This window comes from Hibiscus syriacus, unplaced genomic scaffold, assembly GCF_006381635.1.
Source record: "Hibiscus syriacus cultivar Baekdansim isolate YM2019G1 unplaced genomic scaffold, ASM638163v2 tig00110621_pilon, whole genome shotgun sequence".
Classification (NCBI taxonomy): Eukaryota; Viridiplantae; Streptophyta; class Magnoliopsida; order Malvales; family Malvaceae; genus Hibiscus; species Hibiscus syriacus.
In genome coordinates, this window is record NW_024062802.1 from 274812 (window position 1) to 291506 (window position 16695).

At 31.9% G+C, this 16695-nt stretch overlaps 1 protein-coding gene and 2 pseudogenes across 1 annotated transcript; 1 reads left to right on the forward strand and 2 right to left on the reverse strand.

The window, feature by feature from the left end:
• Nucleotides 1-1238: 1238 nt before the first annotated feature.
• Nucleotides 1239-2084, forward strand: LOC120136049 (annotated as a pseudogene).
• A 6110-nt stretch (nt 2085-8194) lies between these two features.
• On the reverse strand, nt 8195-9202 carry LOC120135985 (thiosulfate sulfurtransferase 18). The gene is made up of 6 exons (XM_039152110.1): nt 9133-9202; nt 8949-9029; nt 8771-8850; nt 8625-8695; nt 8477-8530; nt 8195-8341 (listed from the first exon to the last, which is right to left on the reverse strand). Exons 1-6 carry the CDS (start codon nt 9150-9152, stop codon nt 8267-8269), a joined length of 381 nt encoding a protein of 126 aa, XP_039008041.1. The 5' UTR covers nt 9153-9202; the 3' UTR covers nt 8195-8266.
• An 866-nt stretch (nt 9203-10068) lies between these two features.
• Nucleotides 10069-11267, reverse strand: LOC120135957 (annotated as a pseudogene).
• Nucleotides 11268-16695: the final 5428 nt, after the last annotated feature.

The following is a 16695-nucleotide window of genomic DNA, read 5'->3' on the forward strand; positions in this document are numbered from 1 at the left end:
ATAGGTCGGGTAGTGTACATGTTTAAACCTAAAAATTTGAATCGAATTTCGAGTTACGTGAAACCGTCTTAAATCTAGATCGAATTGGATGTGAATGGAATGCTCTAATTTTCAGGTTGAGTTTAGGTGAAGTAAAAAGCTGGTCAAAAATTATTTTTTAATTTCGAAATATTAGTCGGATCTTTTCATAAGTCGAGTAGTCGAACTAACTCGGTCGGGTCTAGATCGGTATGACATTAGACTGTTCATCGGTAGATAAAACAACTATCTAAGACGGGAAGATTGGTTATACTCCTAGGTGTGCTGCACTTGTTAAACTTGATTTCCTCCAGGAAACTAGCCATCTTTACATCTGAAGCCGCCTAAAACATTTTTCTCCGGTTGGTGATTTTGCTCGGCAGGGAACCTTATGCTGATCTTTTAGTGAGTGAGAGGATGGTGATTTTCCCCCATTATGCACAACTCCAACCTTTTCGGAAATATTAGAATCGTCAGAGCTGCAAGTCTCAAATTGAGTCGAATCGATTTCGAGACATTCGTGGGAACCACCTTTAGTTCGATTTGGACTTCTCTTGTGAAGTTCAGATGTCTCTCCTTTATGACAACTTCCAAACCATGAAGCATTTTTGCCTTAATGATCTCGATTTTTATTACATTAGAAGTACCGTGATTCAATTATCTATTTAGTCACTCATCTATTTATGCATTTATGTTTTAAGTATATAACTACTTTTTTTTAAAAAAAATTACACCTAGTTTTTATAGTTCATTTCTGTTTTGATCACTTATCGACGTAATATTTATTATTATTATTATTATTATTATTATTATTATTATTATTAATTTTCACTTTTCTTTCATAGTCAGCAACAATATTTTTTAATCATTTTATTCAAACAATAAGGTGGTGACATTCAACCCAAAGCCAAAATAAAAGCTAACACACGTAAAACATGAATGCAGGTGATCCTTGCCCTACAGGTAGCATGGGTAGATTGATTATGCCAAAGTGGTACAGCTCGTTATCCTGACTCACCATTCCATTTCCTACATAATTGAGCAAAAGTGGTGAGCAAATCCCAGCCCATATTTTTCTATCTTCAACGAGAAGAGAAAACCAAGGAAATAGCCACAGGATCTGAGAAAAAAACAGCTAAGGCAAAACATATAAAGAGTCTCCATGGGGTTCTCTGGATAAAAGGTGATGTTTTTACTTGAAAGAAGTGCAAAATTTTGATATGGGTGTTTCTTTGGTTGTCTTCTTCCCTTGCTGTTTCTTTTATTTTTCTTCTTTCATATCTCAGCTCGGGATCACAAGTCGTTACCCTTGATGTTGTTGAAACAAAACACTTGATTCAGTCTGGTTATGTTTATATTGATGTCAGGTAACATAACAAAATTCAGTTTAGTTCTTTGTTCCTTAACATGATAGCTTCTCCCCCCTTTAAATTCATGTTTGAGATTCATTTCCATTGACAACAGGACAGTGGAAGAATACAAGAAGGGACGTGTGGAAGCAGAGAAGATCCTTAATATCCCATACTTGTTCAGCACACCTGAAGGTCTTTAAGCTGTTTTTCATCCTTTAGATTCTGTTGTATATACAGTATTAATCTGTTCTTGGATTCCCACTGCAGGTAGGGTGAAGAATCCTGAATTCTTGAAGGAGGTTTCATCAATTTGCAAGGAGGACGATCCTCTCATATTGGCAATTTCGAAGTTCGAATTCATCTTTTTGCCTTTTCTCTATCTAAATGATGTGGGAATTGGAAGTCGGCTAAGTGCTTTTCTTTTTCTCACAGGGCTGACAAAGTGGGTTGAGATCCCTTCATGCAACAGCTGAGCTTAAAAGTTTGAGTTTATTCGATTGCAACTCTAGAGTCTGAGACACATCTTTCCCGTAATTGCAACTTAAAGACCGGTAGTAATTAACGATACTCGGTGATGTTTCAGGGCTTTAAGAATGTGACCAACATGGGAGGAGGTTATCTTGCTTGAGCGGAGAAAGGGTTTTGTATAAAAATGGAAGAAGCTATGAAGGTGCAGGAGCCTGCAATATTAGAGACGAGCCAAAAGAGCTGTGAATGGTGATTTGTTAGTCATTCTGCTCATGTTGCTGTGATTAGCGAATCTGATAATTAATAATCCGGCATGGATTCGTCTCCTGTTTAATTTGCAACCATAAGTAAAAAAAGCTATTTATGAGAACCTTGCTTTTACTCTTATTGGCTATATTCACGCAGTCTGGTATCTTGTCCACAGACAATTTATCAGGTACATCGATAGTGTATCAAATATAAACATATATCTACTTTCCATTACTTACAGCAAGCGTACCGACATAGCCACTTCCTCGATGGGAGAATTCTCGGGATCGTCCGGCGACGGCGGAACTGAACAGGATCCATCGGGTTGGTTTTGGCTGGGAGGAGACTTTTGAACTGCCCATGAGTCGATTGGATTGGAGGAAAATCAGAAGAGAAAGAACGAGAAAAAAAGGAAAATAGCAGCGGGAAATTGAAATGAAGTAAAGAGAGTTGAGACGGTGGAAAGTCTTACTGAGAGGGACGGTTATATCTTGCTCAGTGGCGGTTGTCATCGGTAACGGTTTCTCCGATTTCCCGTGATAAATTTGTAGCGTCGACCAAACAACTGTCTAGACTTCGAACATTCCAAGCTGGACAAGGATTTCGTCTAAAGCTTAATGCGGCTCTTAATCCAGACCGTTGACTTTTTTTCTGTTGATATTGTTTGGGGCTGTTCAAATAACCCAACTAATTCGGTTAATAAATCGAATCGAATTAGTTCAGTTAATTTGATTTGATTACAGAATTAGTTCGGTCGATTAACGGTTAAGAAAATTTTTAGAATTTGATTAACGGTTAATTTGGTTCGAATTCGGTTAATTAACCGAATTAACCGAAATTAAATTTTAAATATTAAATATATTATATATAACATATGGGCTCAGCCCAAAACTCAATTAATAATTTAAGATCTAATAACTTTTAAACCTAAATCAATATTAATTAATTAAAAAAATTATATAAAATTTATTTTATAATTACATATTATTTAAATTAATTATAAACTGTTTTTTTAATTAAAAAATATTAAATATATTATATATAACATATTGATTAAGTCCAAACCATTTAAAACTCAATTAATAATTTAAGATCCAACAACTTTTAAACCTAAATCAATATTAATTAATTGAAAAATTTATCTGAAATTTTTATTTTATAATTATATATTATTTAAATTAATTATAAACTTTTTTTTGAATTAAAAACATTTAATTTTTATATAAATTAAAAAAATTAAAAAAAATCGATTAATTCGAAAATTAACTGAATTAACCGAAATTTATTCGATTCGGTTAATATTTTTGAAAAAAAAGTTTGATTCAATTAACGGTTAAAGAAATTTTTTTTAATTAATTCGATTATGATTAATTCGGTTCGATTCGATTCGGTTTTAACCGAATGAACATCCCTAAATATTGTCATTTATTACGCTATTAACATCCTTCTTCTTTTTTTCCAATTGGATGTATCTTAACGCTTCTAAGACAATATACGTTTTGAATATGGCCATGTAAGAATAATTTGTTAAGTTTTGGATTGTCGTTTACCATTTGTCAAGACTCAAGTGCACAATTCATGTATAAACACATGAGATATTTTACTATGTTCAAATCACTATTACTTCTTTTTTTTTTAAAAATTTTACTTTGATATGTTGTAATCGTTGAGAATTATAAGTGGTTGTTGCTTTCAGTTCTTAATATATCTTAATATTTAATAGGGTAAAGAATACAAATGGTTCAATGATTAGAGGATATTGTTTTGTTGAGTCATATGACTATTGAAAGTTATAAAATGGTCGTCCGACTATAGAGTGTTGTCCACCGACTATTAAAAATTACAAAATGATCATCCGACTATTCATATGTCTCAAACTCATCTTTAACAATTAAAAAATTGACGATAGTCTGAGCATGACGTTAACCTGCTAATAAAATTTGATCTCAAAATATCAAACGATTATACAGTTGAAACGGTTTTGGGATGCGATTTTATTATATCCCAATTCTCAGTCAACATGTTAATATCTAGCTCAGACAACCGTTAATTTTTTTTACGTAAAAGGACGAGCTTAAAACATATGAATATTCGAGTGATTATTTTGTAACTTTTAATAGTTATGAGACTCAACAAAGTAACACCCTAGAATCGAAGGACCATTTTATAACTTTCAATAGTCAGAGAACTCAAAAAAATAATATCGTATAGTTAAGGATTATTTGTGTATTTTACCCTATTTAATATTAGTTTAGTCTTTAATTGTTTTGTGGGTCGTATGAGCCGGCATTCACAAACTGTTAAAGTCAAACCTGATTATTGATTGGGTCAATTACATTTAATATCATTGAACTTTAGATAATATATCATTTATATTGTTAAATTTGTCATTTCTTCAATTATAACATTACATTTTTTTCATTTCAATTATAACACTAAATCATTAACTCCATAACGATACAATAATATATCGGCGGTTATCGATGTGAACGTCGCATTTAGTGCCCAAAACAACTTTGTTTGTTGAATAAATTTGAGAATATACAGAGAGAATAGGATCAAACCAAGATCTTTCGGAAGGAAAACTAAATACATCAATCAACTTAAGAATTTGTTATGCTTCTAACAAAACTAATATATATATATGTATCAATATTTTTATTTAATGATCTAATTTTATAATATTTATGATATAATATTATAAATATATCATTTATAATATAAACATGTTATTAATATATAAATCTTTATAATATAATTTTGGGTAAAGTACACAAATGGTCTCCCGATTATAGGGAGTTGTTTTGTTGAGTCCCTCGACTATTAAAGTTACAAATTGGTCACTTGACTATTCATTATGTTCTAAACTCGTCATTTTCCATTAAAAAATTAACGGTTTTCTGAGCTAGACGTTAACATGCTAACTGAGATATGATAATCATTTGAGATTATAATATCATATTTTATTATATTTCAGTCAGTATGTTAACGTCTTGCTCAGACTGTAGTTAATTCGTTAATAAAAAATGACGAGTTTGGAACATAATAAATAGTCGGGTGACCATTTTGTAACTTTTAATGGTCAAACGACTCAACAAAGTAACTCTTTATATTTGAGAGACAATTTTATAATTTTTAATAATCAAAAAACTCAATTGGACTATTTGTGTACTTTGCCCTACTATTAACTTTATGGGTTACATTCTCAGATTTGGTGCACTCTTTGTTTAATGTCACTCTTGGTGACACCTCAATTTACTTGTTTTGAATGGTTTTTCTTACAGGTATCTTATTTTGGTCGTCAATTTTTCTGTTCCTTGATACTACTAGAGTACTCGCCTTGATAATTTTATAATATTTTGTATATTAATTGCTTTAAATAAATAAGTTGAACTATAACTTAAACATGCATACACCATTTAAAATTTGATGATATTTATAAAGATGATGTTGCCACGTTCGACGAGCACAGATTAACACCATTAAATTAATTTATAAAACGTTAAATTACAAAGTACTAAACGTATAATTATAAATTAGTTAAAAATCTAGATGTAATTTAATTAAACATTAATTTTTAGAGTAAACTATATCATTGACCAATTAACTATTTATTCATTTTGTCAATCGGGTCACCCAACTATTTAAATCTTGTCAATCAAGCAACCTGCCGTTAAATATTAACGGAGGAGATGACGTGACAGTTAATAAAATTTATATAATTACACATTTAGTCCTCATTACTTACACATTCTATTAATTTGGCCCTAACTTTTATTTAATTCAATAAATTTAATCCTCGATCCAATAGTGACATGTGTCACTGTGTGATAGGATTTTTTTTTAATACTTTTTATTTAATAAATTTTCTATCCAATCAAATGGTGTCATGCGTTTCCAATGGAATGAATAAAAATAAATTAAATCAATAACCTGGGGTTTGAATATGGGACACAAGACACACAAAAAATGAGCACCCTAACCACTAAGCTAGACTACTAAATTTGTTTAGTATGCATAACATAATCTATATAATTTATAATATAGTTAATGGTAATAAATGACCTTATAAGGATTTAAACATGAAATAATTAAATAGTATCAAAATATAATATATATATATATATATATAAACAAATATTATAATTGATTAATAAATGAATACGTTTTATTTATATTTTAAATCACATTTAATGCAAATATTAAAATAAAAATAAATTTAATATGTTATAATAATTATGTATCATTTTACATATTTTAAATTAATAAATTGTCTTCATTATTCTAATTTTATTGAACTGAAATATATCATATCTTATATTTTAAAATATTATAACATCAATCAGATTCTAATCTTATTTAATAACTCTATATTAAAATAGACTAATTCAATAAAATAAAGTTTCCCCTAAAATTTTCTTCAAATATATAATGAATAAATAATAAAATATAAAATTCTTACTCTAACCGAGATATAAACAAGTCAATGCATAAGTGAAAATGCTTACTACGATAAGCCATTAACTATCAGGAAATTTAAGTCAACGGAGCTCTTCGTTATATTTCAATTATAATGTATTAAAATTATTTTTTATTTTTTCATTAAAATGATATAAAATATAAATAAAATACATTCACATATTAATCAGTTATAATATTTGTGTGTATATATATATATATATATATATCATATTATTGTATTATTCAATTATTCTATGTTGGGGTTCTTATTAGGTTATTTTCCTTTTTTTATTGTCATTAACTATATATATTATATTGTGATAAGTTTGTCATTTGAATGGTGCAACCTAATGGTTGGGGCGTTTGCTTTCTCTCTTGGATTCAAACCCCACTAGCATCGATTATTGATTCAATTTATTTTCTATTCATTCAATTGGTGACATGTGGCACCATTTGATTGAATGGAAAATAAATTAAATTAAAATATTAAGAAAAAAAATCCAATCACATAGTGACACATGTCACCATCTGATTGAGGATTAAATTTATTGAATTAATTATAAGTTATGACCAAATTAAAAGAATGTATAAGTAATGAGGACTAAATGTGTAATTATATAAATTTTATTAAATGCCACGTCATCTCCTCTGTTAATATTTAACGGTAGGTGGTTGGTTGACAATATTTAAATAGTTAGGTGACTTGATTGAAAAAATTAAAAAATCGGTGGTTAAAGCAAAATGGGTAAATAGTTAGGTGATCAATAGTATAGTTTACCCTAAAAACTAATGTTTTATAAATATTATATTTTAATTAAATTACATTTAGATTTTTAAACTAATTTATAATTATACGCTTAATACTTTAACGTTTTATAAATTAATTTAATGATGCTCATCATTAACGGTTCTCATCCACGCTCGACAAGTGTTGTAAAATTTTTCCATTTATAATATTGTATAATTTATTTTAATTAAAAATGATAACATAAATAATTTGTGGTTTAAACAACCACCTATAATGCAAATAAATGAAGTATGGTGGAGCTCGAGTTGAAGCATGGCAAAACTATAGGATAATTGGTTGGGTGGTTGAGCAATAATACAAATTTTATAATATTATAAGAGAATGTAGGATTGTAGTATCATGTCTAGTTGTTCGAGTTTATAAATTTAATTAAATATTGATGACATAAACTAATCGTATTAGTCGGTCGTTTATTTATTTTAATTTGAACATAGAATCGTATTTGATGTAAAGACGATCATTGATCAATATTTTCCTCTAAAAGAGGTGAAGAGCTCAGAAAAAATATGTAAGTATTATTGAAATAGTAGAAAATCTCACTAAAAGAGATGATTATATCTTGTTCAGCCACGACTGTCGTCGATAATGCTTTTTTAATATCCTAAAGTAAATTTGAAACGTTGACCAAATAATTTTAAACATTTGAAACTAAAAAATAAAGACACGAATATTATCATTTATTATGCTATTAAAATCATCTTCTTTTTACAATTGGATGTATCTTGACGCTTCTTTTTCACATTATTTTTTCTCTACTCAAAATTAAAAATAATCTGGAAAATAAATATATGATTATATTTATATAGCCAATAAGAGTAAAAAGCATAATAAAACCATCAGAATGACCAACAATCCATCACCATTCACAGCTCTTTTGGCTTGTCCTCTAATATTGCAGGCTCCTGCACCTTCATAGGTTTATAGGAAACCCTTTCTCCGTCCAAGCAAGATAACCTCCTCCCATGTTGGTCACATTCTTAAAGCCCTGCAACATCGCCGAGTATCGTTAATTACTACCGGTCCAAAACCTCTAATCTCTACACCTGCAATCGCTTCCTTTTATTTTTAAGCTGCAATTACGGGAAAGATGTGTCTCGGAGTTGGAATTGAATAAACTCACACTTTTAAGAAGATCAGCTGTTGCATGAAGGGATCTCACCCCACTTTGGCAGCCCTGTGAGAAAAAGGAAAGCACTTAGCAGACCTCCAACTCCCACATCATTTATTTAGAGAAAAGGCAAAAAGATGAATTCCAACTTCCAAGTTACCAATATGAGAGGATCGTTCTCCTTGCAAAAAGATGAAACCTCCTTCAAGAATTCAGGATTCTTCACCCTACCTGCAGTAGGAATCCAAGAACAGATTAATACTGTATACACAACAGAATCTAAAGGATGAAAAACAGCTTAAAGACCTTCAGGTGTGTTGAACATGTATGGGATATTAAGGATCTTCTCTGCTTCCACGTGTCCCTTCTTGTATTCTTCCACTGTCCTGTTGTTAAATGGAAATGAATCTCAAACATGAATTTAAAAGGGGAAGAAGCTAACATGTTAAGGAACAAAGAACCAAACTGAATCTTGTTATGTTACCTGACATCAATATAAACATAACCAGACTGAATCAAGTGTTTTGTTTCAACAACATCAAGGGAAACAACTTGTGATCCTGACCTTAGATATGAAAGAAGCAAAATAAAAGAAACAGCAAGAGAAGAAGACAACCAAAGAAACACCCATATCAAAATTTTGCACTTCTTTCAAGTAGAAACATCACCTTTTATCCAGAGAACCCATAGAGACTCTTTATATGTTTTGCCTTAGTTGTTTTTTCTCAGATCCGGCGGCTGTTTCCTTGGTGAAGATAGAAAATATGGGATGGGATTTGCTCATTCTCATATATCCTTGGATTGGCTCACCACTTTTGCCCAATTATGTAGGAAATGGAGACAACGAGCTGCATTAACTATTATTAACTCCTACTAAGCAACAGCCAACAACAATTCGGCACGTTATCTGGGACACTCAAGTCTAACCAAACGCTGATGCATAATATATTATGATTGGACATCTTGATAATACTACCACAGCTCTTCCACATCACCATTCTTTGTTTTTATTCTTTCAGCTCGATTGATGGTTGATTAGCTTGTACATTCCTTTTTAATGCTTGCCTTTTCTTTCTTTAATCCTTTGCAGGTTCTTCCCGTAATGCAGGGCCTCATTCCCACGTCATTATTGTCTTTTTTGAGTATTCGTTAATCCTTTTGGTCCTGCCAACTTGCAAGAAACTTAGCATAGCCTCATTGCCATGGCAAGTACCAATTTAGCCACTAATGACAAAGCTTTGAGGAACTAAGAAAAAAGAATACTCAAAAAAGACAATACCATTGATGCACGGCAATGGCAGACACAGAGGATGTGATCTTTGGTGGTGGTTCATTTAAAATGACCAAAATGGCGTTCAAAGCGTACACTTTTTTTCCCATTTTAAGCTCATCTCGTTCAAAGGAAAGGTAATCATGCACCTTTAAAGGCGCAAAAATATATGTTTTTTCTTTTACTTTCTTGAATCGTTCACTTTAGTTCACAAGGTGTGAACCATAGATATTCAATCCAAATCCAGCAGAAAAAGGAAAGGATTCTGTTTCTCAAATGAAATTGTTTACATATAAATAGCTCTAAACTTTACAATCTGGATTTTGTCCTACAAGAAGAGAGAAAAGGAAAAGAAGAATAGTTACAGCAAAACCAAATTGGATTCCGGCAGATGGTTGTATTGTGTCCTAGTCTCCGGTGGCCAAATTTGCTAGCCAATTACTGGCCTCTTCAGCTGCCTTCACGGAGTCATGATCCAACTCGGATTCGACTGTGGTTCCGGTTGCATTCGGACCGATATTTTTCGAAGTTTTCAAACTGCATCAATCAAAATGCCACATAGATATTTATGTGTAATTATCAGATTATGCAAACAAGCAAGTTATTGTTTTAGAAATTTACCTTGGACCACTGGGACAGAATGTGATTGTATAGTCAGTCCCGGTGCATGTGAAAGTGCTACTGGCATCATCAAATGCATAGCTATAGGATTTGGGGCAAGCTGCCTTGAACACTTCCGAATACATGGATGGTTTACAAGCAGCTGGACTATTGTAGGCATCTTTACAGCAGTACTCTGGGTTCCCAAAGGCGTTACAGGCTCTCTGACACGCTCTGCCACCGTTGATTCTCAGCTCAGATGGGCACTTTTTGTTCAAATTCGTCACGCAGCCAGTAGTGGCACAGTCTCCTGAACCTCCACTTCCTTGCACAAGCAAAGGTGGCTGGCAGGGTGGCCCCTGCTCCATTGCATTCAACTTGGCCAGAGCCGCAGTCATCCGTAATGCATGATCCGTGACCGGAGTCACCGAAATCGCAGCCTGTTCTGCCCCAGAAGCGACCGGACCAGCCTGAAGGAGCTTCGAAAGAACGAGAGCTGCCTTTTGTGAGCTCAAAGCCTGTACTTTCTAGTTTTGGACTTCCTGGATTAGCTAGAATTCCAGGCCATATTGTGTGATGGCATCTATTGATGAATGTGAAAGTTGCAGCCGTAGAACCTGAAAAATTAATCAGAGGAAAACAGAGAAACAAGATTCAGAAAACGTTACGAAATGCAAACAACCCAGATTCAGAAAAGCATATATCCCCATTACCTTGTAGAAACAACACAAGAAAGAAGGTCAAGAACATGGTAAAAGAATGGTGATAACAAGAGAACCGAGCCATTGCGGACCTATGTTGTTGTTGTTTTAAATTACTTATCTAAAATGAAACTCTGTGACAGAGAAAGGAACTTAGATTAAGAAAAGCAGATTTTGAAAGTGGTGCAATGCAGTTGAAGGGTGTTCAAAGGAAGAAGAAGAGTAGCCAAAACAAGGCTTCTTGCTATAGCAAATGGCAGAGGACGATGAAGAACGAGTGTTTTCGTAGCGGGGAATCTAATTGTCTGCTCTTCATCTCTTATATATACATATATCAAAATATCGAGAAATTAAATTAAAGTTTATGATTCAGTTGTAATTATTTGTTGAGTTAAGCTCCATAAGTATACAAATTTAACTCATTTGATAAATAAATTTAATACCCCACACTTCCTCATTCCCCAACCACTAATATTTTCTATTCTTATCAAACTACCAAGTCTTATAATTATGTTATTTGACCATAATTAAGGGGTAGGTAATTAGGGTTTGAATGGAATAATATTCAATAATTATAAAGGTTTCGATTAATTTAACTTTCATTTCACAAGATACTTCTTTGAAAACCATTTTCTCCATCATAATTGTGAATATTAACAAAAGTTGTAATGACATAACGACTAACCTCAGATTACAGCAGCATCCTATTTAAATCCCAACTTGTGCACTAATGGCGAAAAAACGTAAGAAAGACAGCAGCTTTCTTATAATAATGCCTTAAGCACTTAATCATCAACTTGCATGTCTAATCCAATCTTAATCTAATCTAATCTCCGATGCAACCAAGGCGAATGTGCCTCATTTATCTCTTCTGGAAAACTGTATCTTGCAAGAACAAAGCATGTTCTTCGATCAAATTAAAAATGTTCGTTAACATACGATGGATGATAACTTGATGAAACTTATCATTAAGTGTGTATCAAATATATAAGCAGAGTTGGTATATATTTCACTTGGTTCCGTCACCATCTCCATGGATGTGCGGTATGCCGTGTAGATAAGATTTTTTTCCTTTTAAAATCGTAGACATCTTCGTCTACCTTTTTCTGCAAATTTTCTTTTCTTTTCTTGAATCCATCGTTCATTGATAAAGTTTTAGTTTCATGGTTTATCATTATGATGATTTTTCTAGCAAAAGGACTTTCTTTTGGGGAAAAGTTCTACTTGAATCTGTTTGATGTAATAAATTGATTACAAAGTAGGGATAATGGTAGCCATGACCTCTGAATTATGATAAATCTTGTCACGTAATATTTGTATTAAAAAAGTTAATTTTAAAGTAAAATAAGTGACATATTAAGGGATGATCATTTTATCCGGATGTGATGAGTTCCGATATGGCTCGGTTGGGTTGGTTTTTATTTTGAAAATTAGGATTTTAGTCTGATTTTTTTAGAGTGGGATCGGATCGGATTGGATTAGTGTTTAGGATGAAAAAATCGACCCGACATAATATTATAATTGTCTTTTTATATATTTATGGATAATTACAATAATATATTTCTCTATTTTATTTTTTTCAATTAGATCTTTATTTATTTAATAAATTATATATATATATATATATATATATAGTTCGTGTCCGGTTAAGTACAAATTTTAAAATAAAATATCTTTCATTTTATTTTACTATTTTTATTTTTTGAATAGTTTAAGATAATTATAAAGTAGTATATGTTCGTAATATTTTTGAACCATTGACAACATGCACACGTCCTACGCAACTGCTAAAATCCAAAACTTCTAGAGAAAATAATATTTTCTTTAATCACCGATCGACACTTAATGGGTTAAACATTATATAAAAAATTAGAAGAAAAAATCCCCATTAAATATCTATATAAGATCAGTTCCAAATTTAATCTCTAAACAATCCCATTACTCCCCCTCATTAAAAATATATTTAAAAAATGGAAGGTCAAACGACCAACGTGGGAAATGGAAAAGGTAGAAAAATATGATGCCCTCCTTCAGCTTTGCCTTATCAGAAAAGGGTATGGGTTGAAGGCTGATGTGCGTCTGTTTATCTTCTATCTTTATAGAGATTCTTAATTCATTAACATGGACACGCTTTGCTTTAGTGTGTTTATCGTCTCAAAATTATATGTTTTCCTATTACAACTGTCGTAACCGGTTTTCGTCCGGGAACGAAATATTAAAATTTGACGGGGAAATTAATGTTAATAACTAATTTTGAAAATAATTTGTGAGTCGCCATCGACCTTTTGGATCAGGTAGGTCGAATACCTAAAAATTATCTTTTAAAAGAGTTTTTAAGAAAACCATATTTAAAAGATGAACTGATCTGCGTTTTATAACCAAAAATTCGTTCTTTTTAATAATAAAAAAAAGATTCGTGGTCGGTTACGTTTAGGGAAGGATTAGCACCCCTACAACGCCCAAAATTGGTACTTTTTAATTATAAATTGTCTCTATTATTAAAATTTAAAATTCAGAAATATATTTAATTTATAATTCTATTATTTCAAAATTATATATAAAAAAATTTATTTATTTAAAAATATCCGAAAAGAACTTCTAGGTGCCTTAAGACAGCTCTTTTCTTTGATATTGATAAATATTAATTTAAATAATATTGTTTAATTTTTAATTTTTTAAAATATCAGAATAGGACATCCAGTTGTATTAAGACTATCCTTTTCTTCGATATATATAAAAAAAATAATATTAAAATAATTTATTAAAAAAAATATTATTATTATTCATTATATATATTTATGACTATATAATAGTAAAATTATTTAAATATATAAACAATTAAAACAATAAAAATACAATTAGAACAATATATTTAAAAGTGGTAAAATAAATGAAAACATTTAAAATTAGTGACTAAATTATAGTAAAAATTAAAATTAAAAAAACCTAATTCATAATTAATCAAAATTATAGGGTTTAAACATGTTATTTTCGTATTTTATTAATTTAGTGACTAATTTAAAACTATTTAAAAATCAAATTTTATAATAGAATAAATTAAAAATATGAACTAGGGATTAAAAAATTATTTATTAAAATTAAGGGATTGAATCTGTCATTTATCCTAAATATATTATTTTAATAAAAAGGACTAAAATGAATAAAATTAAAATTCAAAGACTAAATTAAAAATATTATAAATTCAGTTTAGTGACCAAAATGTAAAATTTATAAATACAAGGGACTGCGGACAGGGTTTAATTATTTCAAAATTACGCGTATAGTCCTTCCCAAAACGGCGTCGTTTGGGAAGGACTATAAAAGTCCAAATCGGCTGGCCCGAAGGGCCAGCCATTTCATTTCATTTCTTCCTTCTCTCTCTCTTCTCTGAGAGAGAGAAATTTCTCTCGCTTCTCTCTAACACAGAGAGAAGCCCAGCCGGCCGGCCGTCGTTAACCGGCGTTCATCTGCCGTCAACCACCGCCGCCGGCCACCGTCTTTGGTGGCCGGAAAATTTTTTCTTTCATCTAAGCGTAGATCGGACCGTCCTAATGACGGTTCCGACGTTTTTTCCCGTTAAACTGCTCCCAATCGGAGCAAATCTAAAATAATACCTTCGATGTTTCGAAGGTTCTGACGAGATCCGGTGGTCGACGCTTCCTCGGTAAGTCTCTTCTTCCTTTTTCTTTCTTTTTTCTTCTGATTCTTTGCTGCTGAGATCGTTGGTATAGTTTGTTGTTTTTTTTTTCTCTGTTTTTTTTTTTTTTTCTCTTCGGTTCTGTTTCTGTCTCTTCTTGCTGTCTCCCCTCCTTTTTTTTTCGCAGGTGGGTGGTGGCTTTTATAGCCACCACCGGTGTTCGTCTCGGACCGGTCCGAAGAGGGGGCTTCGGTGAGTCACCGGACTACCAGTGGTGACTCACCCCATAGCCTTGGCGTGGACGGCCGGTGTTCTAGTTTCTGGAGTCTTCGGCTGGGACGTGGCAGCGGCGGAGGCGGTGAGGGCTTCTGGAAGCAGCAGCGGCGGCGCTGGGACGTGTCCCTAGGGTATAGATACCCTAGGGTTTCCTCTGGCAAATGGTGGACCGTTGGATCAAACCAGATCCAACGGTTGAGATTGAAGATGGCGGCTGGGGATGATTAGGGTTAGGAAACCCTAACTGGAAACCTAAACATTTAGGGTTTCTAGTTAGTTTTGGACCGGTTTCATTTGGTTTGTAATTGGGCCGGTTGAATTGTAATTGGTTTGTAATTTATATGTATTTAATATATTTAATAATAAAATAATAATAATAATAATAATAAAAATAATAATAATAATAATGATAATGATAATAATAATATTAATAATGATAATAATAATATTAATAATAATAATAATAAAATGGATAAAAAAATAGTATCTTCAGCTGCCCCTCTTTGCTCATTCTTGTGTTAACAAGAATAGGGCAAAGATGAAAAGATAAAATTTTTTATCCATTTGACTTTACTTTGATTATTATGGAGATTTTGAATAAATTCTTCTTTTTCTCCAAATAAGCTCTTCTTATTATGAACTTTCTGCTGGGGATGATGATGACCTCCTTTTTGTGATAGAGTCATTCAAAAGGTTGAATAAGCTCTTGATGAGTTCTTCTCATTATGAACTTTTTCTTCCTTCTTCAGATGAGTTCTTCTCATTATGAACTTTACCTGGTAATGTTGATCCATCAACTGATGAATTCAAGCAACAGGTTGAACAAATTCTTCTCATTATGAACTTCTTCTTCCTTCTTCAGATGAGTTCTTCTCATTATGAACCTTCTCTGGAAAAGAATGATCCATCAAGTGATGAATTTAAACAAAAGGTTGAACAAGTTCTTCTCATTATGAACTTCTTCTTCCTTCTTCAGATGAGTTCTTCTCATTATGAACTTTCTCTGGAAAAGATGATCCACCAAATGATGGATTCAGGTAAAAGGTTGAACAAATTCTTCTCATTATGAACTTCTTCTTCCTTCTTCAGATGAGTTCTTCTCATTATGAACTTTCTCTGGAAACGATGATCCATCAATTTGATGAATTCAAGCAAAAGGTTGAACAAGTTCTTCTCATTATGAACTTCTTCTTCCTTCTTCAGATGAGTTCTTCTCATTATGAACCTTCTCTGGAAAAGAATGATCCATCAAGTGATGAATTTAAGCAAAAGGTTGAACAAGTTCTTCTCATTATGAACTTCTTCTTCCTTCTTCAGATGAGTTCTTCTCATTATGAACTTTCTCTGGAAAAGATGATCCACCAAATGATGGATTCAGGTAAAAGGTTGAACAAATTCTTCTCATTATGAACTTCTTCTTCCTTCTTCAGATGAGTTCTTCTCATTATGAACTTTCTCTGGAAACGATGATCCATCAATTTGATGAATTCAAGCAAAAGGTTGAACAAGTTCTTCTCATTATGAACTTCTTCTTCCTTCTTCAGATGAGTTCTTCTCATTATGAACCTTCTCTGGAAAAGAATGATCCATCAAGTGATGAATTTAAACAAAAGGTCGAACAAGTTCTTCTCATTATGAACTTTTTCTTCCTTCTTCAGATGAGTTCTTCTCATTATGAACCTTCTCTGGAAACAATGATCCATCAATTTGATGAATTCAAAATCTTTGCTAAAATCTTTGAAATTCC

What these genes read in the sequence shown, in the direction of transcription:
- LOC120135985 (XM_039152110.1), bottom strand. Translation starts at nt 9,152, where the DNA reads ATGGGTTCTCTGGATAAAAG. An exon ending in TATGTTTATATTGATGTCAG is followed by an intron (nt 8,851 to 8,948) that starts GTAACATAACAA and finishes ATTTAACAACAG; the next exon opens with GACAGTGGAAGAATACAAGA. An exon ending in AGAACGATCCTCTCATATTG is followed by an intron (nt 8,531 to 8,624) that starts GTAACTTGGAAG and finishes TTTTTCTCACAG; the next exon opens with GGCTGCCAAAGTGGGGTGAG.